The 22,324-nt window shown below is 41.0% G+C and overlaps 1 protein-coding gene across 3 annotated transcripts in view; it reads left to right on the top strand.

Annotated features, from left to right (window-relative positions):
• TMEM202 (transmembrane protein 202) overlaps positions 1-20,839 on the top strand; it is a 31,682-nt gene extending 10,843 nt beyond the window's left edge. For all 3 annotated transcript variants that reach the window (XM_037047106.1, XM_037047104.1, XM_037047105.1), the window contains 3 exons: positions 17,352-17,501; positions 17,831-17,962; positions 18,658-20,839. In XM_037047106.1, coding sequence (XP_036903001.1) covers positions 17,352-17,501; positions 17,831-17,962; positions 18,658-18,869 — 494 coding nt within the window. In that variant the 3' untranslated portion in view covers positions 18,870-20,839. The remainder of the gene's footprint in view (positions 1-17,351; positions 17,502-17,830; positions 17,963-18,657) is intronic.
• Positions 20,840-22,324: the final 1,485 nt, after the last annotated feature.

The raw sequence follows: 22,324 nt of genomic DNA, 5'->3' as shown, positions 1-22,324 counted from the left end.
CAATCATAGTGTAAAATTAACATTTTTCTGAGAATAGTTTATCAAGTACAAAAAAATAAGAACAAGAACATCTTGTATAACATCATTAATAATTTAGATATAATAGATTGACAATCTTATGTCCTACACAAATAGATTTAAATTTTTAAAAATATTTTATTTATTTATTTTAGAGAGAGGGGAAGGGAAGGAGCAAGTGGGAGAGAAACATCAATGTGTGGTTGCCTCTCACATATCACCTACTGGGGACCTGGCCTGCAACCCAGGCAGGTGCCCTGACTGGGAATCGAACCGGTGACCCTTTGCTTCACAGGCCCTCGCTCAATCCACTGAGCTACACCAGCCAGGGCTAGATTTAAAATGTTATATCTTATACATCGATGTGCAGTAGAAACATCAATTAGTTGCCTCTGGCCTGCCCCAAAATGAGGGCCTGGCCTGCAACCCAGGCATGTGCCCTGACTAGGAATTAAATCAGTGACATTTTGGTTCATAGGCCAGTGCCTAACCACTGAGCTACACATTTTTTTCAAATGCCCCTGGGACGTTGAGAAAAACTACCAAAAAGACAAATATTCATAAATTCCAAAAAGTAAAAACCTTTTTTAAATTTTACTGAGTTATACTTGACATGTACCATTGTATTAGTCTCAGATGTAAATGAAATGATTTGATCCTTGTATATGTTGCAAAATGATTTTTATGGAGGGATCTGACGAGATCCTTGGAGAGAAGGTAGGGACCTCAAGGTGACAAAGCAGATCCTGTGTTGTAGTAGAAGGAAGGGCTAGGGAAAATGCCAGAGGCGGCAGGGCGGGGGGTGGAAGGTTTTCGTACCCTGGGGTAAAGGGTGAAGAAACCAGCGTCCTAGCATTGTGTTGCCCTGGCAACTGAGGTAGCAAAGCCCAGGAAACCCACCCTGGGTAGAGACACTGAGCTGGCTGACAAGCATGATGGAGGAAAGGGAAAGCCCTCCTCAGGGAAGCCCTGGGTCTAGGATTCTCTCCTTCATTTTAATTTGGGGTAATGTTATGATGTGCCTTGGTGTGTTCCTATTTGGGTCTGCCTTCTTTGGGACTCTCTGACCTTCCTGGACTTTCTGGAAGTCACTTCCCCCGCTACCCACAAGCAAATTGGGCCCTTCTGGTGCTGATTCCTGGTTGGATGTATTTGTGTACATTCTAGGACCCTGTCGGTCTCCCCAGTGAACTCTCCTGTGAGGCTGGGAGTTTCTCCTGCTGCTGCCTCAACCCCCACAGGTTTTTTTTAGTCAGAGGTTTGAGGCTTTATTCCCCCACACTGAAACTCTGGATTGTGTGGTCTGTCTCACTCCCCAGTTGTTCCTCCAGGTTTATCTGCAGGCAAATGTGGGACTGCCCTGTCTGCCAGCCACCGCCTTGCCACAAGTCCTCTCTGCCCAGCTGCCCATCTCTGCTCCTCCTACCAGTCTGAATGAATGTTTCTTCTTTAACTCCTTGGTTGTCGGACTCACATACAGTTTGATTTTTTGTCAGCTCTGGTTGTTTTTTGTTTTTAAATTTGTTGTTGTTTTCTTTCTTTTGGTTGTGCGAGGAAGCACAGTATGTCTACCTACACCTCCATCTTGGCCAGAAGTCTCTGTCTCAAGCTGTTTTCTCAAAGACCTGCGTGAGTCCTCAACCTGCCTAAGACATGGTCCACATTGAATGGCCTCAGGACAGAAACAGAGCTCTGGGATTCCTCCAGAGGCAGCAGGAAATATAAATAGTCTCCACAATCTTTCAGCAGCAGATCCAGGTAGTGTTGGGTCAGTCCTCATGGCTCTGGGTCTGCTGGTGGCTGTGAGTCTGCTCTTGGCCATGCCCCCTGGATTCCAGGGGCCGCTGTGCTTGCCCACAGGTTCAGGGGCAATGCTTCCACACAAGCCAGGGACCCAAAATTGCTTTTGAAAGTGGGCAAATGGCAATATACACAGCGACCAGGTATAAAGAAATGCTCATTTTGTCATATGTATCGAAGGTCCTAGCTGGTTCCCACTGGCTAAACATTCCTCCTACCTCTGGGTAGGCCTGAAGTAGGTCTGAGAGTTGGATGGTGCCGGACCTGTTCCTTTCATAGCTGGAGAGCTGCATCATTTACCAAAGCAGATACTATTCACAAAATACCCATGACCCCGCATTATGTCCAAATCATCTCTTTGGTAATGTACTTGTTTACTGCTACTAGTGAAAGGCTAAGGGGTGACATCTTTTCCATTAACTTTAGTGTTTCATCTGCCTCAGAATAGTCTGTGCCAAAGCCAGGCTCGAGCAAACTTGCAAAGAGAGTTTAAAAAGTAAGAATGTTTACTGAGCACTAATAATTGCTTGACACAGATAATACATTTATTAATAATATCAATATCCATCAAGAATAGAGTTGATTGAGTACCTAAGGCACTGTGTAAAGAGTTTTATGTGTATTATCTCATTTAATCTTCACAAAACTTCTTTGAGATAGGAATGATTGTTATCCCCGTTTTAGAAATGAAGAAACTGAAGGTCAGTGAGATTAAGGAAATTTCTCAAAGGAACCTAGACAGTAAGTGTTGGAACTAAGTAAGTATTAGAGCCAGGATTAAAATGCAGGCCTGTTAATCCAAACTTTGTATCTAGCTCTCTAGCCAACACATGTGTTTAATAGTTATGGTGTACAAACCAGTTGGCTATAGGTGGAAAAGTCTTTCCTATAATCATGTCAGTAAGGCTAGAGTATTCCAAGATTTGGGATATCACAATAAATGGAGGGTACCCCCGAAAACCTCAGAATTTGTTTATAAAATTTGTGTTTATTCTTACATGTTTAAGCTTCAATCACCTTCAAAATACTCTTGATTTGATGCAATGCACCTATTGAGATGTTTTTTCCAGTGCTCAAAACAGTTTTGAACTCATTAATTTTAATGGCTTATAGTGCTTCTGCCCTTTTTTGTTTCACCTCTTCCACATCAGCAAAATGTTTCCCTTTGAGGATTTTTTCATCCAGGGAAACAAAAAGTCACTCAAGGTGAGATCAGGTGAATAGGGAGGGTGGGGCAAGGGGGTCCTACTGTTCTTTGTCAAAAACTTCTGAATACTCTGTGAGCAGGTGTACTTGTAAATCTCCCATCATGAAGTGGGCAAACACATTGAAAGAGTTTTCCAAAATAATTCACTGAAGCTGAACGCAGCCTCTCACAACAACACCAGCAGGTACCCTGATAGAGATGGGTTCCTAGAACACTCACCTAGTAGGGGAAGCCTGTACTGCAAGAGGCCTGCCCTCCAGAAGATCATTCTCTTTTTTTTGGTGGGGGGGGCACCTGTGTAATCATATAGCATGGCATAAAAGACTCTTTGTGGTCTAGTCCTTGACTGTATCAGCAACCTTCAACACTTACCTTTGATTTTTGTGCCTAGTAGAACCACACTGCTTCTTTTGCCCTCAGAACTACATGCTGTACATGGATTCCTGCCAAGACCTACTATTCTCTTTGCTCCAAAAGTCCTTCTACTTTGATTAACTGGCAAATTCCTTTAAAATCCAGCTAAGACAGCACCCCACCCAGTAAACTTTCCCTAACTGTCTTCTGACAATATCAACCATTCTGTACTCAGCATTAACCTTTGTACTTTATATAAAAATGTATTGTTGACTCATTCATTCAACATAGAACACTATTTCTTCCAGGCACTAGGCTAAGTATGAAGAGACAGAAAGTCAAATAACACTTTTGCAGGAGGGGGACTTTGTACCAAAGCATAGACATGATATTGGCTACTGCCAGCAGTTCCCACCACCGGGGGCGGGGGGGGGGGTGCGCGGGGAGCGGGGCAGGGATAAGGGTGTGCTAGCACAGTGTGAAAGGGCATTCTGATTCAGCCCCAGTGTAGGAATCCAAGTTGATCTGATTGTGGAAAATAAGAGCTGGTGATCCAAGTGGGTATTTCTTTGAATCAATGTCTATACTGTGGAACAGGGTGCCATCTGTTCAGCATCTTGGACTGATTTTGCGATCTTGTAGGGAAAGGAGTTAGGACCAACTCTGGGTTGTCTGAAAAGGATATTTTGCGGTACTCTGGGCCACAGGTCATGCTGGCTGTGGACCCAGGGAAGGTCATTGTCCTCACTTCCACATAGAACCCACACTGCTGCAGCACCTCGATGGCAGCTTTCAGCACATTGGCTGGTAGCCCCTGGGGTAGGAATGCCGGCATTTTCACAGTGGGTCCTATCAGCAGGAGCCGTGGCAGGGTGGTAGCACCCTTTAATGACTTCATGAACAGAGGGCATTAAAGAGAGGGGACCAGAGCGAGAAGGGAAGAAAAGGGTGAAAGCGACATGAAGAATTGTGGCTGACAAACTAGTTCATGAGCCTGCTGTGATACACCTGGGACTTTCCTCTTGGAGCTGGGCAAGAGCATGGATTCTGGACCACTAGTGTATGAGTATATCAGCATATTAAAACCATATGTACCATCCTAATGATAACCACAAGCTGAGTCCTGGAGATGTGTGAGGTACACTTTTTTTATTTGCTATTAGAAAACTGTGTCTTGGGGGGAAAGGGAGACACCTGCACTTGAACAACAATTTTTAAAATTATTGAAAAAAGAAAACTGTCTGATTCATCTTTATGTCCCAGGACCTAACACAAAGCCTAACACACAGCAACTGCTGACAAAAGGCTTGCAGATTTATTTAATAAAGGAGTTGGGAGGAGTCAGAGAAGGGTGGGTGGGGAGCGCCACTCATACACGGGATAGGGACTGTGGGTTCTGACCCCTTTCGATTCTGCCAGCATTTGTGAGGAGGTGCTGACGCAAATTCCGTGACAGTTAGAGAGTGAACTGGCTGCCAAGATGGAGAGGAGGGAACAATTAGTCTTGACCTTCTACAGTCCTGAGGTTCCCAAACTTAAGGGAAACAGGAAATACCAAAGGGTGAGGAGGTACCTAATTACAGGTCAGATGGAAGGAAGAGGACTGACTTAAAGGTGGACCTAGGTAGAGTGTCCTAAAAACAGAGAAAAGATGACCCTTTTGTGTTTTATAGAAGGGATAAGGGTAGATGCCCACAAATCAAACACACATGGGGACACTCAAGGCACAGAAGAGTAGGCGACCCTGGGGATCCAGGGTTATCTTTTTGGGTAGGCAATATTTCCCTCATCCTTGTAGCCTACCCTCCCCACCAACAAACATCCGAGTGCCTCGATGCCACCCCAGAGGCGGCAGCAGCATGTGGATCAGACACACACCTACATCCGAATGTTCTGTGGCAGCCTCTGTGGGTTTAGCCTCCTAATGCTGATCTTCGTGTCCCCACTGAACTGGGTGCAGTTCCTGGTGATCAAGAATGGTCTTCAGCTCTACTCGGGACTCTGGATCTCATGCAACCACGAGCTGTGCTGGAGCCACACACCCAAGCCACCCTGTGAGTGTCGCTAAGTGAAATGCCACAGGCCCCACAGTTTCAGAGCTTTCTACCACATTGTCCTTCATCTTTCTTCCTCCAAGATCTTGTGGCCCTCACATCTCTAAGTTCAGAGTGGGTCTTGCCAAATTGTGACTGTAGCCATCCTATCTTTGGTGTCCTCAGTGTGCCCCTCTCTCTTCTATCTCAGGATGTTTCTTCTCCCAGACAATGAGCTGATATTGTCTTTACTCTCTGGGAAGAAGTCTTTTGTCATTTACAAGCTGTTACTGTGAAGCAATGTGATTAGTATTCAAATGTGTAACTGTTCCCAGGCTAAAACTCAGGATTTGAGATTATTGTTTAAATTTTTAATGAGTCAGAATCTTGATATTTTGTCATTCAAAGTAGCAGTTAGTTTTTTCAGAGCCTTGAATTCACCCGAAGCCAAATGTTAATGGTGTAGAGCAGGGGTGTGCAACTTCATGTTCACCAGCGGGGGGGAGGGTGCACATCAGCCTTGCAGTTGCTTCAAAGGGCTGAATGTCATTTCACGACTATATAAATGTAACTATTCCTTAACAGTTAAGTAACACCTCAGTGCTTGTTTCAGGTAGAAAGCAGGTGCCAAGCTGGATAAAACGAGGTGGAGGGCTGTGTGTTTGCCACCTGTGGTTTAGAGAAAGTCAACTAAGTCCTCTATGTACACAACTCTAAGTCCCACCCCCCTATTTCCAATGTTAACTAGTCCTAATTCTAGGTTTAGTCTGTAATTCAGCTCTCATAAGGAATTCCCAAAATATAATTCATATGCCAAGGCTTCATCAGTCTGTGACAGCAATACATTATTATTACCCAAATCCATTATTATCCAAATTCAAGAACTTTAAACTTTTACCTATTGGATTGCAAGAATTTAGCCCCCGCTCCTGTGGTGTTCCCTGTCATTTCTGGGAGTTCCACAGAGGCTGCGTCTCTTGTGGGCTCAAGTTGTGTGTGTGCTCATGGTCCTCTGTCCCGGACTTGCTCCTGACCACTGTGCCCCAGGCTCTGACCTCAGCAGGTTCTAGATGCCTGTTAGACTCTGCTGTAGCCGTTGCTGATGGGATGCAGAAGGGTTGGGGAGTGGAGGACGCCATCCCTCACATTTGTTATTAGGTCTGAAGTGTGGAATAGACTTCTGTTCATTCCCTTGGAGTGTAGGTGAGATCAGAGTGTAAAGACGACGTTGCCACAGAGAGTAACTTCAACTGTCCTGCGGAGGGTGGGGAAGATAAGGTAGCTGTTTTAGTAGAGGCACTGAGCACTGCAGGCCAGGGCCCCAGGGACACTATACATTAAACATCACCAGGTTGTTGGAGAAGCTTTATTCTGTCACCAGGAAACCCAGACACTAGGCAGATTTTACAGCTTCCTCTACAGGGTGCTATGTCTCCATCCAGGACCTTTTCCAAACCACCTCCTGTGTGCATTTCCTCTGAGGAAGTTTTTGTCTTGGCCTCCTGTACCTGGAATGAAGGCACAATAGCAGCCGTGTGCAGGTTAGATTTGCCTAAATAAAGAGGCTAATCCCCCAGCTTTGTCTCCAATAGTACCACCGTCATCCTCATAATCAACATCCACACCCCACAGCCACCCACAAAGTCTAGCTCCTTCACAGTTTAAAAAGGGCTAGATCGTATTGAAACCCTGCCTCTCTATCCTGGTTTTGATCTTTGGTGAAGAACACAGGGTGCGGTGAGGGAGCCCGCCACCAAATCTCTTTGGAACCGCTGAGTAGCAGGTGCTGGCTTCTCTCCTCTGATTCTTTCTTCTAATGTCATCTTGGCTTTCCCACTGCTCCCTTTCAGGGGGTTGATAGCTCTAAAGGAGAGTGTATACTGTTAACCGAGCCTGTTTGTTCACAAGAGCTGGTGGCTTATAGCCCTGCCTCTCCCACTTTCCACAACCTCCCAGGCAAGCTTTACTTTCACAACAGTAGAAGGAGATACTGTCCATCAGTTACAAACTGCCAATTGAAAAACACCACTGCTTTTTGGTTGATTAGTGTCTCTTCCAGGCTTGGTAGCTTTTACATCCTACCTGATGGTGCTCTGAAGTGCAGAATCACTGACTGGGATGATCCTGAGAACACCAGCAAGGACCTTACCAAGTTTTTCAAGTGATTTGGACTTCTTTCTCTCCAAATTAAAAGTGACATCACCTCTCTTCCCAGGATATTAGATCCATTGTCTTCACAACACTGGGGGGCTTGCCTGGCTACTCCTTCAACCTAAGTTCACATTACAATGTATCATTAAGGAAAGCTTCAGAAATGTTTGGATACAGGTGACCCAGGTGGATGTTCTGTCTATCTGGGGCACTCCTCTCCCTGGACCATGTTTCTTACTCTTGTGTACAAATATGATCTTTTATAACTTAGGTTCTAAGATTTTTTTAATTATATTTTATTGATTATGCTATTACAGTTGTCCCAATTTTTCCCTCTCTGCCCTTCTCCACCCAGCACCCCTGCTCCCTCAGGCAACCCCACATCAGTGTTAATGTCCATGGGTCATGTGTGTAAGTTCTTTGGCTACTCCATTTACATCAGCATGGCTATTCTTTAAGGACCTATTTGTACTTCTTAATCCCCTCACCTCTTCACCAATTTCCCACCTGTCTGGCAACCATCAGATTTTTCTCTGTACCCATGATTCTGTCTCTGTTCTTGTTTGCTTAGTTTGTTTTTTAGATTCAATTGTTGATATGTTTTTATTGCCATTTTATTGTTCACAGTTTTGATCTTCTTCTTTTGTAAGTCCCTTTAACATTTCGTACAATAATGATTTGGTGATGATGAATTCATCTAGCTCTTTTTTTTTTTGGCTGGGGAGCTCTTTATCTGCCCTTAGGTTCTAAATATCTTTGCCAGATAGAGCAGTCTTGGCTGTAGGTTCCTGCTTTTCATGACTTTGAATAGTCATGACTTTGTCCCTTCTTGTCATGATTCTGAAGGGGTTTCTTGCCAATCCCTTGTAGCCTGCAAAGTTTCTTTTGAGAAACTGACAGTCTTATGGGAACTGCCTTGTAGGTACCAAACTGCTTTTCTCTCTTTTTTTAAAAATATATTTTATTGATTATGCTATTACAGTTGTCCCATTTCCCCCTCTTTACACTCCTCCACCCACCTTCCCCCTCTTTAGTTCATGTCCATGTATCATACATATAAGTCCCTTAGCTTCTACATTTCCCATACTATTCTTACCCTCCTCCCATCTATTTTCTATCTACCATCTATGCTACTTATTCTCTGTACCTTTTCCCCTTCTCTCCTCTTACTGTCCTGTTACTAACCCTCCATGTAATCTCCATTTCTGTGGTTCTGTTCCTGTTCTAGTTGTTTGCTTAGTTTGTTTTTGTTTTTGCTTTAGGTGTGGTTGTTAATAATTGTGAGTTTGCTATCATTTTACTGTACATGTTTTTTTAAAGATTTTATTTACTTATCTTTAGAGGGGAAGGGAAGGAGAGAAGGAGAGAAATGTCAATGTATGGTTGCCTCTCGTGAGTTCCCTGCTGGGAATTGGCCTGCAACCCAGGCATGTGCCCTGAATGGGAATCGAACCTCGATCGTGTGGTTCACAGGCCCATGCTCAATCCACTGAGCTACACCAGCCAGGGCCTGTACATGTTTTTTTATCTTCTTTTTCTTAGATAAGTCCCTTTAACATTTCATATTCAAGCTGCTACCCTGGTGCTGGAGCTTAGAGGGCATAAGTCTGAGAAAGTCTGTTTGTGGGTTCTTTGAGAGGAACTGCCAGTGACTGCAAAAGTGTCTTCCACTGACTCAATCCCCACTGATTTTTGCAGCCTGAAGTTATGGGGACTTATTTTCCTGGCATGGAATCCAGGCCGGAGGGGCCTGGTGTGGGGCTGGGACTCTTCATTCCTGAGATATCCCTTCTGAATTTTTACCCGCCATACATGGTTGTGGGATCATCTTGTTCTGCATCTCTGGCCCTCCTACCAGTCTGGATGGGTATGGTTTCTCTAATTCGTAGTCATCAGACTTCTATTCAACTAGATTTCTGACAGTTCTGAGTGATGGATGTTCTATATTTTAGTTGTAATTTTGATGTGGTTTCGTGAGGAAGTGAGCCATGTTTACTACCTATGCCACTATCTTGATAGGAAGAATTTCTAAGATTTTGAAATTTTGCTGGCTAAGCTTTGTGAAAACTGTCATTCATTCATTCATTCATTCATTCATTGTATTTTTTCCATTACCATTTATCCCCCTTCCCCTCCACCTCCCCCGACACACTCCCCCCACAATCACTGCCTTGTTCTCCAGGTCTATGAGTTCTTGTTTTGTTTGTTTGATCCCACCACACTGCAGTGCATCCCCTACCTAGAACTGTCAGCCTTCTCTCTCTGATTTTTGTTTCTCTTTTGCTTTTTAGTTAAGTTTCTTCATTTGATTTCACATATCAGTGAAATCATATGATATTTCTCTTTCTCTCTCACTGACTTATTTTACCTAGCATAATATTCTCCAGGTCCATCCAGGCTGTCACAAACGATAACATTTTCTTTTCTTTTCTTTTTTTCAGCCAAATAGTATTCCATTCTACTGATGGACACTAAGTCAGCTTCCAAATCTGGCTATTGTAAATAACACAGCAGTAAACATAGGGGTGCATATATTCTTTTGAATTAGTGTTTCGGGTTTCTTTGGATAAACCCTCAGAACAGAATTGCTGAGTCAAAAGGGAGTCCTGTTTTTAATTTTTTGAGGTAAATCCATACTGTTTTCTACAGTGGCTGCACCAGCCCTGACTACTGTAGCTCAGTGGATTGAGTGCGGTCTGTGAACCAAAGGGTTGCCAGTTTAATTCCTAGTCAGGACACATGCCTGGGTTGCGGGCCAGGTCCTCAGTGAGGGCCACGTGAGAGGCAACCATACATTGATGTTTCTCTCCCTCTCTTTCTCCCTCCCTTCCCCTCTCTCTAAGAATAAATAAAATAAAACCTTTTATAAAAGATTTTAAAGTGACTGCACCAATCTACATTCCCATCGATGGTGCAAAAGAGTTCCCCTTTCTCCACATCCTCACCAGCACGTGTTGCTTATTGACTTATTGATGATCCCATTCTGAGGAGGTGTCATATGATATCTCATTGTGGAGTTAATGGGCATTTTGCTGATGGTTTGACATTGAGCATCTTTTCAAATGCCTATTGGCCACCTGTTTGTCCTCTTTGGAGAAGTGTATTTCAGGTCCTTTCTACATTTTTAAGTTGAATTGTGTATTTGGTTTTGGATTGAGTTTTATAAGTTTTAATAAATTTTCATATTAAATACCTTATCAGATGTATCAGTGAATGTGTTTTCCCATTCAAGGGGTTGCCTTTTCATTTTTGATGCTTTGTTTGACCTTGCAAAACCTTTTTAGGTGATGTATTCCAATTGTTTATTTTTTTCTTTTGTTTCCCTTGTCTAAGGAGATATATGAGAAAAAATATTGCTACAACCAATGTCAAAGATTTTTACTGCCTATGTTTTGTTATAAGATTTTTTATGGTTTCAAGTCTAACATTTAATTCTTTAATCCATTTTGAATTTTTCTTATGTGTGGCATGAGAGGGTGATCTAGTTTCGTATTTCTGTCCATATCTGTCCAATTTTTTCAATATCATATTATTGAATAAACTGTATTTAGCCATTGTATGTTTTCATATCCTTTGTCAAATATCAATTAGCTAGAAAGCTGGGGTTTTATTTCTTGGCTCTCTATTCTATTCCACTAATCTATGTGTCTGTTTTCATGTCGATACCACACTGTTTTGATTATTGTGGCTTTAAAGTATAGTTTGGCATTATGTAGCATGAGTCTACCAATTTCATTCTTTTTTCTCAGGATCACTGTTGCTATTTAGCATTTTCTGTGGTTCCATATAAACTTTTGGAATATTTTTCTGGTTCTGTGAAATATGTCATGAAATCTTGATAGGAATTGCATTGAATCTTTTTTAATTTATTTACTTTTTATGTCTGGGTACAAGAAAAAATTTGGCATATAATTACATTTTTCATATTATTGGGTTTTTGTTCTTTTTTCATTTTTATTTATTTATATTATTTTTTATTGTTGTTCAAGTATAGTTGTCTCCATTTGTACTCCACCACTCCCTCCACTCCTATTGTTATTAAAAGACCAATATGGGAAGCAGCCCAACACTTGCTATTTTCTGTTTTACCAATTTTGAGTTCATTGTTCACATATTTTAACAGAAACATTTTTGTGCTTTTTAAAAAAATTTTGCACAATGACCTGCTAGAGATATATCTTCCTTTGGACTGAGGCTAACCTTGACTTATATCAGAACACCAGAATCCTTCACTATAAGGTCTTTGTAAATTTGATTAGACTCTTTTTTTTAATTGGTGTTTATTTACAGTTGCCCTGCCTTTTTCCCTATTGCTTTTCCATGGCTCACACCCATTATTCCCCCATTCAGTTCTTCTCCTCATTGTCCATATCCATGAGTCCTCTACTTATGTTCCTTGGCTTGCCCCTTCCCTTTCTTTCTCCTGTCATCCTCCTCGCCACCCCCTTCTGGTCACTCTCAGTTTGTTCCTTGTTTCCATGCCTCTGATTCTATTTTGCTCATTTGTTTGTTTTGTTGATTAGGTTTCACTTATAGGTGAGATCATATGGTATTTGTCTTTCACTTCCTGGATTATTTCACATAGAATAATGCTCTCCAGTTCCATCCATGCTGTAATGAAGGGTAGGAGTTCCTTTTTTCTGTTGTGTAGTATTCCATTGTGTAAATGTACCATAGTTTTTAAAAAGATGTTATTTATTTATTTTTAGAGGGGAAGGGAGGGAGAAAGAGGGGGAGAGAAACATCAGTGTGTGGTTGCCTCTTGTGTACCCCCTACCAGGGACCTGGTGTGCAACCCAGGCATGTGTCCTGACTGGAAATCGAACCAGTGATCCTTTGGTTCACTGGCTGGCACTCAGTCCACTAAGCCACATGAGCCAGGACAATATACCATAGTTTTTTGATCCACTCATTTACTGATGGGGACTTAGGTTGCTTCCAGCACTTGGCTATTGTAAATTGTTCTGCTATGAACATTGGAGTGCATAGGTTCTTTTCAATTGGTCTTTCAGAATTCTTAGGGTATAATCCCAGTAGTAGAATTGCTGGGTTAAAATGCAGTTCCATTTTTAGTTTTTTTAAGGAAATTCCATACTGTTTTCCATATTGACTGCACCAGTCTGCACATGAACAGTGTATTAAAGTTCCCTTTTCTCCACAACCTGATCAGCACTTGTTGTTTGTTGGTTTGTTTATGATGGCCTTTCTGACTGGTGTAAAGTGGTATCTCATTATGGTTTTAATTTGCATCTCTCTGATGGCTAATGATGCTGAGCATCCTTTCATATATCTCTGGGCCCTCTTTGTGTCCTCCTTGGAGAAGTGTCTGTTCAGGTCCTCTGCCCATTTTTTTCTTTAAAAAATATATTTTATTGATTATGCTATTACAGTTGGTCCATTTTTTATCCCCTTTATTCCCTTCCACCCTGTACCCCTCCCCTCCCACCAGCATTCCCCAACTTTAGTTCATGTCCATGAATTGTACATGTAAGTCTTTGGCTTCCCCATTTCTGATACTATTCTTAACCTCCCCCTGTCTATTTCCCACCTACTATTTATGCTTCTTATTCCCTGTATATTTTCCCCCATTCTCCCCTCCCCCTCCTTGCTGATAACCCTCCATGTGATCTCCATTTCTGCGAATCTGTTCCTGTGCTACTTGTTTGCTTGGTTTGTTTTTGTTTTTAGGTTTGGTGGTTGATAGTTGTGAGTTTGTTGCCCTTCTAGTGTTCATAGTTTTGATCATCCTTTTTCTTCTTAAATTAGTCCCTATAACATTTCATATGATAAAGGCTCATTGATGAGAAAGTCCTTGAACTTGACCTTATCTGGGAAGCACTTTACCTACCCTTCCATTCTAAATGATAGCTTTGCTGGGTAGAATAATCTTGGAAGTAGGTCCTTGTCTTTTGTGCCTTCACATACTTCTTTCTAGCCCTGACTTGCCTGCAAGATTTCATTTGAGAAATCAGCTGATAGTTTTATGAGAACTCCTTTATAGGTTACTCTGCCCTTTTCTTTTGCTGCATTAAGATTCTCTTGTTATTTTTAATCTTGGGTAATGTAATTATGATGTGCCTTGGTGTGTGTTTCCTTCAGTCCACCTGCTTTGGGATTCCCTGGGCTTCCTGGACTTCCTGGAAGTCCATTTCTTTTGCCAGATTGGGGAAGTTCTTCATTATCTTTTCAAATGAGTTTTCAGCTTCTTGCTCTTCCTCTTCTCCTTCTGGCCACCCTATGATATGGATGTTGGAATGTTTAAAGTTGTTCTGTAGGTTCCTAAGCCTCTCATTTTTTTTGTATTCTCACTTTTCATTCTGTTCTGTTTGAATGTTTATTTCTTCCTTCTGGTCCAAATCGTTGATTTGAGTCTTGTTTTCCTTACCATCACTGTTGGTTCCTGGTTTCCTTCCCTTCACTGTTGGTTCCCTGTGTGTTTTCCTCCATTTCACTTTGCAAAGCCTTTGCTTTTTCCTCTATTTTGTGACCATACTCAACCATTTCATGAGCATCCTGATTAGCAGTGTTTTGAACTCTGCATCTGATAGGTTAGCTATCTCTTCATCACTTAGTTCTAATTTTGGAGCTTTGATCTGTTCTTTCATTTGGGCCATATTTTTTTTTTGTTTTGGCATGCCTGTTATATAGTAAGGGTCAGAGCCTTAGGTGTTCACCAGGGGAGGGCAACCCACATTACAACATTGTGGTGCCCTTTGTGGAGGAGGAGTATGAGAGGGAACAATGCTGCTTGCTTGGCTCTTGACTGGCTTTCAGTCACTTCCTCCACTTCCCCCCTGGAAAGAGGTGATTCCAACACCTGGAAGAGGTCCAGTTAATGTCTCAAAGCATCCAGAGACTCACCAAAATTGATATTTAAAAGCTGAAGTAGGTTTTAATTTTATAGGGGATAGAGGTTTAAATTCAGGTTTGGGGACATTGTTTTTGTTTTGTTAAATTAGTTTTTAAAACTATGAAAGAAACCAGTGCAGCTGTTTTAGAGTCTGAATCTAAATGTTTAGTTTGGCTAGGTAATCTGTGGTATATGATTATGACTAGTAGACTTTGTTCCTTTGAGGGGTCAGACTGCTGTATGCAGAAATCTTTAGTCGTTCCTTTGGATTTGTGAGTAACTTTGTTTATTTGGTTTTCAAGAGATGATGAGCTATGACATAAAAATTGTAACAAAGCATGAAAGCACAATCTTCACCTCAAAGTAGAATAAAGCTGGACTGTAACATATTTTATACCGGAGTTGAACTGAATATCTTATACAGTGTGCTTTATGTTTTAAATATCAGAACTAATTTGAACTAGCATAAGCTAAAAAGCAAACATATTTGTAAGGATTCAGAAGAATCTCATAGACCCCCAAGTCAGAAAGTTTGCTGGGGATTAGAATTAGAGGATTCTAGAGGAGACTGGATCAAGCCCACCAGTCACTCAGTGTCTCTAGAGTTGCTATGTTGCCCAATTTTGTTTATGCTTTGTTTTACCTTAATAGCTCAGTTTTTCCTATTTATTGGTGTGTAAGTGCCCAAAAAGTAATATCCTAGTCTAGCTTTATATATTCTTGGTTCAAGCAAGCAAAAGAGGAAATTAGCATTAATCAGTCCCAAATCCAAGTTTCTAAGCAGAAGAATCAAATCTGTCCAACGTGAGTCAGATCCTCTCCTTAGTTCAATTAGCTATACTCAGGGGGCTATTGCTAAGGCTTCTCAGCCTATAAACAAGGGCTGCTAAGGCTCACGGGAGATTGTGTGCTAAATACTTCAAAAGATGCCTGTCACTGAGCTTCATGAAGATTAGTCTGGCCTGGTGGTTCTGACTGGCTACATATACGGCTAATTCTGTATGACCCAGTTTTTAGAAAATGTGCTACTCTTAGGTTATTATGTTTAAATGTAGCTAAATTGAAGAGTGACTCACATCTGTGACTAAGGGTATAGTTTCTTTTTATGGACATTATTCTTGCTGGTGTTAGTAACTGGTAAATTCTAGAAAAGCAAATGAACTTTTAGATGCTGGTCTCAGAGTGGGATAATCTTGCATGCATAATTTTGTGTCTCTGGGTTACGTGGAGGCTAGATTGGGATTTTTAGGCATAGAAGTGCTTAGAGAGCTTTCCTTGGTGGAGATTAACTGGCTCCTGCTCCACGGAGACTGGAAAGAAGCTAGACATGGAGGCACCCTGCAAAGGGTATTGAAGAAATCTCTGGGTCTATGGTATCTCAGAAAAGCTGTATCATCTCGCAATTGCAATTTAGCTTGTATTTTTTGCAGTGTTATAAATTTATTCAAAAACCAGAAGTTAGTTTTCATCACATTAACTGTTTGTAAGCTTTTTGAAAGTGGTGGCAGGTATGTAGATAACCAACATATAGAGCTTGTTTGGTGTATCTTCACTCTCATTACATTTTCTAGACAACCACACCCAGAAACAGTATGGGACATTCTTTATTCCTTTGGCCCAGATAGCTTTGTTGAGCCTGGCTGGTGTCAAAGTGCACATCTGGAGTTCCCATTTTCTTCATGGCAAATTTCCAGATCTGAGTGCTCAAAGTGAGTGGCACATTTTCTAAAAACTGGTGTACTCCATGGTTACACCTGTGAATGTTGATGGTGCATTCTCTGACCACAACCTCACTGATGGCAGAAGAGTCCTTCTTCTCTCCATTCTTTTTGTAGGAGCCATTCTCCCAGGCCTAGGATGGAAAGGTTAGCCTCTGTTTCTTAAAATATTTTTTGAGAAGCCAGGAAGGATCTGTTCCATATCAGAGATATGGTAACAGAGAGTGAGGTTTAGCATGCCCCTCTTTCTCTCTTACCAACATCCCATTGGAAGTGAATGGCAGGACCAAAGAGACCAGTGATCTGGAGCCAAGAGGAGTGGGGAGAGGAGTGTATAGAACTTGGGTGAGGGCTTCGGAGTGAAAGAACTTTAGCAGACTTCTCTTTAGACAAACAGGAGATAGGACCTTGAGAAAATTTCAAAAGAATGGGAGATAGTTGGGGGGTGTTAAATCCCTGCAATCCAGTAAATTGAGGGTATGAAATTATTACAAAATAGGAGTTAAAGTAAAAGTAACTTCATTTTTTAGTCACAGGATGACAAGGCTTATACATGTCAGATACATTTGAAAGAGAAAAAAAACAAACTCCAACAATGGTTTATTCATTAATCAAAATATAACATGCTGACTTGTAGCCATTAAAATGATGTTTACAGTGTGATCTGGGAAAATTCTTATCATATAATATAAACAAAAAAATCACATGATACAGAGTATTATATCTACTATGCATAGAGGATAGAAAATACTAGGAAGAAATAAAATACTACCAAAGGTTATCTCTGGGAAGTGGGATTATGGCTCATTTTCTTTCTCCTTTTTGGTAGTTTTGTAGTCTTTCCAGTCTTTATTTTGAATATTTACTACTTTTAGAATTAGAATTAGGAACAAGAAAAAATTTTCATCTGTATTATAATGTTAAACTCATACCTCTCATTAGCTATTTTACATCTAAGTCAATGTGTTAACATATCCAGAACTACTTGTATATCATCTTTAGTTCTGCAAGGATGGCTTTGCCTTCTTCATAGTAAAGAAATTCCAAGTATCAATAAAGAGCTGAGAAGAAAGATCTTTATTGTTTCTCTGGATGCCACGTAGCAAGCTCAGCTTCATCTGCTTAGTCCTCACTCCCTTTTCAGAGACTCTATCTGGTTTTCTTGAGAGAGGTCCCCCACTGGACTAATCAAGCCTTTCCTTTCTCCTTCCCTTTGGCAGATTATCTCCAATATTCCAGGGCCTTCTTCTTAATCTCTGTCCTCACCATACTAATTGTTCTTGGCTGGCTCTTAAGCTCTTGCCTCCCTAGAAGAGGAAGCGTGATCACCAACTTGGATCTGAAGGTATCCATGCTCAGCTTCATCTCAGGTACAAATGCAGACTGGCAAGGTGATGCTGGGGTAAAATTATCAAGGGAACAAACCTTCTCTGTGGGGCTTTCATATTCTTTTTTTTCCCCTTTTCTCTTCAATATGACATCAAGTTGCTAGGTACCTACCCCGTCTTATTGTATACAACACATTTTAGGTGACTTTTGCTAAGGGAGAGGTATAAGCCCCCATTTCTTCCCCACCTTGGTGAATTTCCAAATGTGATCCTGCCTTATATATGTCATCTGCAAGCAGAAGTGGTGGGGCTGGTAGTCAAGACAGACCGAAGACACTGATGGGTTGTGACATCTTTTCTTCTGGTCCTAGCCATCTGCTTGCTCTTCTGCCTCATCCTATTTCTGGCACAGGTTCACTGGCACACCAGGGATGCCATGGAGTCAGACCTCCTCTGGGCCTATTATCTTAATTGGTGGAGTGACTTCTTATACATGTTTTCTGGTGAGTCCTGCCTTATCCTAGAAGGATGGAGGGGGAAAGCACTTCTTGAAATAGAGGAGAAATATAAGTACTGACTGTTCCTGTTTAGAACATTTATACATTGAGAGGCATTATGGTATGAAACTGAAAACTTACAATTAGTAATCTGTTGTGCCACTAATTGACTCATAGACAGGTTGATTGACTTGCTTAAGGCCACATAGAAAGTAGTGGATCTATGATTTGAACCCAGGCAGTTCAAGCTTTGTCCTGACCATGTGAGAAATACTATAATGAAATAGGAACACACAAGGGTAAGTAAAGTAACTGCTTGGGGAGAGATGTGTTGGCTTCACTGAAAAGAAACCCTTTGAACTGAGTATTTAAAGGATAAAAAGAATTTTAAAAGCCAAAAGACTGAAATAGAGAACAGGCTGACAGTGACCAGAAGGGAGAGGGGAGGGAATTTCAGGGGGAAAGGGGTAGGGTTTACAGGAACAAGTATAGAGGACACATGGACAAAAACTGGGGGGGTGGGACGTGGGGAGTGGAAATGGGAGGGAGGTGGGGAGTGGAAATGGGAGGGAGGTGGGGAGGACTGAGGGGTGGGCTGGGATGGGAGTAAAAGACAGAAAACTGTACTTGAACAACAATTAAAATAAAAATACATAAATAAATTTTTTAAAAACTCACCTCAAAATTTTCTCTTCTACTAGGGATCATCTCCTTCCTCAATTACTTAACTTTCAAATCTCCTCCCCTTGATCGAAATGTCACTGTGATTCCTAAAGAGAAGTCAAGGCTAGGAATTGGTCCAGTGACTACACTGTCATCTGCTGAAAATGAAGGGACAAGGTCTGAGATGGGATCTTCAAGTGATGGAGAGGAAAAACTACCAAATGTAGAAATAGCAAACACAGAAATGTGATGGTGATAAGAAAATTCAACTATTGTCTGACTTAAAGATGGGGAAGAAGCCAACTGAGTTGGAAATGATTGTGCAGATTCTTTTTAAAACACTCTTCTGATATCATGTCCATATTACTGAAGGAGACAGCATTAAAGCTGATGAAGTGTCCTCTGTGTGTGTTGGATCCAGAATATGTACAATAATCATAAAAAAGTAATGAAATATCACTTATGAAAAATTCTATAAGAAAACATTGGTGTTTTTAGGGTCATGAATGAAAGAAATTACCAATAGATGCAGTGTGTGGATCAGAAATCTCTTCAGGCATCAGGGAGCTCATGGACCAAAGAGGTCTATGGAGAAAAATGTCATCTAATTCTGTTTGAAAATTTTGTTATGTGTGTCTGTGGGTACACTCAGGAGGGAGGTACCTGGACAATACTGTTGAATCTGAATAAGAGGTCATTACCAGTAATGGAGTGAACACTGATAGAAATAATGCCTATGACCCAAAGGTGCTGGGGGGATTCTGGGGAATCCACAAGGTCCCATTTCCTATGAGAATTGGTCATTTGAAACCTTCACAGCATATTTTGTAAATCCATTTGCTTCTTCTTTGACTGGGAAATAAATACCTTAACTAGACATCCACAAACTCTCTGAAATTCTATATAGAACTCGTGTTTACACATTTCTGTAAAGAGAGCCACAGCTTCCATCAGATCCTTGACAAGCCTGTGGCTCTTTTAATTCCTTAGGCATCAAATGTTTCACTGGGTCAAATGAGGGTGAAGGTCTTTCCTCAGCCTAAGTACATATGTGGACAAAAATTGAAGGATTTTACCATGTTTTATATACTCTGCAAGATTAAGGAAGTGGTGGCAGGGGGAGGGTTCTGACAATTATATAGAACATTTAATGGTTAAATAACCCTTTCAAACCCCGACCAGATTCCATGCAGGAGGTTCTTGACATTCATTTTGTTCTTTAGTAACTGGAACTACTGTTCTGTTGATTGAGGTCTGTTCTTCTCCTTCCCAAGCCTGACAATGGAATGGACTACAGTGCCCAGCTTCTTCCCTTGCTGTTCTTAAAGATAAGCCCTTGGGTCTTTTTTGTTAATTAGAGAATCATCAGTAACCTTTGTAGAAGACAAAACAGAAATGGAACAATTGTGTAGTTCTTATAATCTTGGTCCCTGACCAGGAATTCCCACACTTCCAGGTGGTAACTGGAAGCTCAGATGATTAGTACTTCTGCGGTCATTTTGAAGGGAAGGAGTTTAGCAGCACATGGATGTGCATACCTACACACACAGACACACATACAAATACATGTATATGCACGCACCTCATTTTGACTTTGCTTTAGAAAACCCTTCTCCCCATGTTGCCTCCTCCTTGTAGCAGGTGAACTTCGGGCAGAATGACTGCTGCCTCCTCATTCCAATCGGCCTCATTTCAGAGGCTCTTGAGTCTGTTTCTGGGTCCTTGTCTTGTTGTGAGAATAGACATGCAATCAAATCTAACTCCTCTTCCTCCCATCACCACTCACACACAAAGTATATCCCACGTGTTGACAAATCAAGGACTCAATGAGTACACAAACTGTATTTATAGTTCAGTTTGAATACTTCATTATATGACTAAATTGACAAGGAGCTGAGTACTGATGACTTGCCAGGGAATGGAAATTTTAAGTGGAGTGAAGAGAAGGAAGCAGGTCTGAAAGTGGAAGATGCTAGGTAATAAGGAAGTAGTGCTAAAGACCCTGGCTATTAGGGGAGAATAAGCAGTAATTATAACTACATTTCTGCTTTGCTAGCAGAGAATGATCTGATCTTATAAACAGAGACAACCTTTTGTTGCTCCTTTATAAACTGAATGCTCTATTTTCTTCTTTCTTTGCTTGTAGAGAATTACTTTAAAACTCTAAGTGGATTTTCAATGAGATAGCTCCATAAATGACCCTTTAATACATCCCCTCTGCTCCAAACACATTACATGGTAGAGGAAGGGATAGGGGGAGAGATTATATTAATTCAGGTCAAAACAAGGCAAGCAGTTTCACTGACCAGAAACATAAGAAAACACAAGGCTACTAATTCAAGTTAAGCCGTAGACCTAATGGGCCCTAAGTTAAAAGGTAAGCAGAGGTAAACAGGAAGACAACTGTGGAGTGAAAAGGACTAACAGTGCATCTAGTCACTGGCATGGACTAGAGCAGGGCTCACAGCTCTAGCTCAGCTCTAGCTCAAACTAGGGACCTACGGAAAAAAACGAACACAAACTACTACCAAACACGGACTGGGGCTGTAACTTATTTGGACCACAGACCCGAAGAGGTAAAAGAAGACAAATACAACGTTGTTTGACCAAGCAGCCCATTGATTCATTAACTGGACTGTGATCTTCCCTGATAGCATAACACAACAGGAAATCTAAAATACCATATTATGAGACCTGACCCTAAACTAGGGCCTTTGGCCTAAGTAAGAAAACCCCCAAACTACAGATGGAATAAACATAGAGGGAGAGAAAGAAACAAGAAGGGCAACAAAAAATGTTGTGCCTTCAAATAGGAACACTAAACATGTAAAAAATATTTTTCAGAAAAAATTCAAATTCAACAATCAGAATATAAATTTCTTTCAGATTGTTTAGAATATAGTATGATAAAGACTTCAAGTATTCTTAGGACACACAAGGAGCTATGATGGAACCATGGATTACAACTAAAAAAGACCAAAAACTGTGAAACAAATATAGAAATACAACAAGATCAAAGTTAAATAAAAGAGACCAAGTAGAAATCACAGAAATAAAAATATATAGCCATTGTCATAGGAAATATAGTCAGTAATATTGTAATAAATATGTATGGTGTCAGACAGATACTAGACTTATTGGGGTGATCATAAGCTATATAAATGTCTAATCACTATGTTGTACTCTGGAAACTAATAGAATATCATATGTCAACTGTAATTGAAAAATAAAAAATATTTCAAAGTATATCAGGTCTCCAGCGATTCCAATGCTGGAATTATACCCTAAGAATTCTGAAAGGCCAATTCAAAAGAACCTACAAACCAGTGTTCATAGCAGCTCAATTTACAGTAGCCAAGTGCTGGAAGCAACCTAAGTGCCCATCAGTAAATGAGTGGATCAAAAAACAGAGTGATACATTTACACAATGGAATGCTATGCAACAAAAGAAAGAAGAAGCTTCTACCTTTTGTGACAGCATGAATGGAACTATTGGAGAACATTATGTTAGGTAAATAAGCCAGGCAGTGAAAGACAAATACCATATGATCTCACCTAGTGGAACCTAATCAACAAAATCAAGAATTGAGCAAAATATAACCAGAGACACAAATAAAGAAAAACTGACAGTAACCAGAGAGGAGGAGGGAGAGGGAAAATAGAGGAAGGGCCATCAAAGAACATGTATAAAGAACACATGGACAA

This window comes from Sturnira hondurensis, unplaced genomic scaffold, assembly GCF_014824575.4.
Source record: "Sturnira hondurensis isolate 20B ecotype Veracruz unplaced genomic scaffold, ASM1482457v3 Scaffold0005329, whole genome shotgun sequence".
NCBI classification, from domain to species: Eukaryota; Metazoa; Chordata; class Mammalia; order Chiroptera; family Phyllostomidae; genus Sturnira; species Sturnira hondurensis.
The sequence above is the reverse complement of the archived record's forward strand: the minus strand, read 5'-3'. Positions and strand labels throughout refer to the sequence as shown.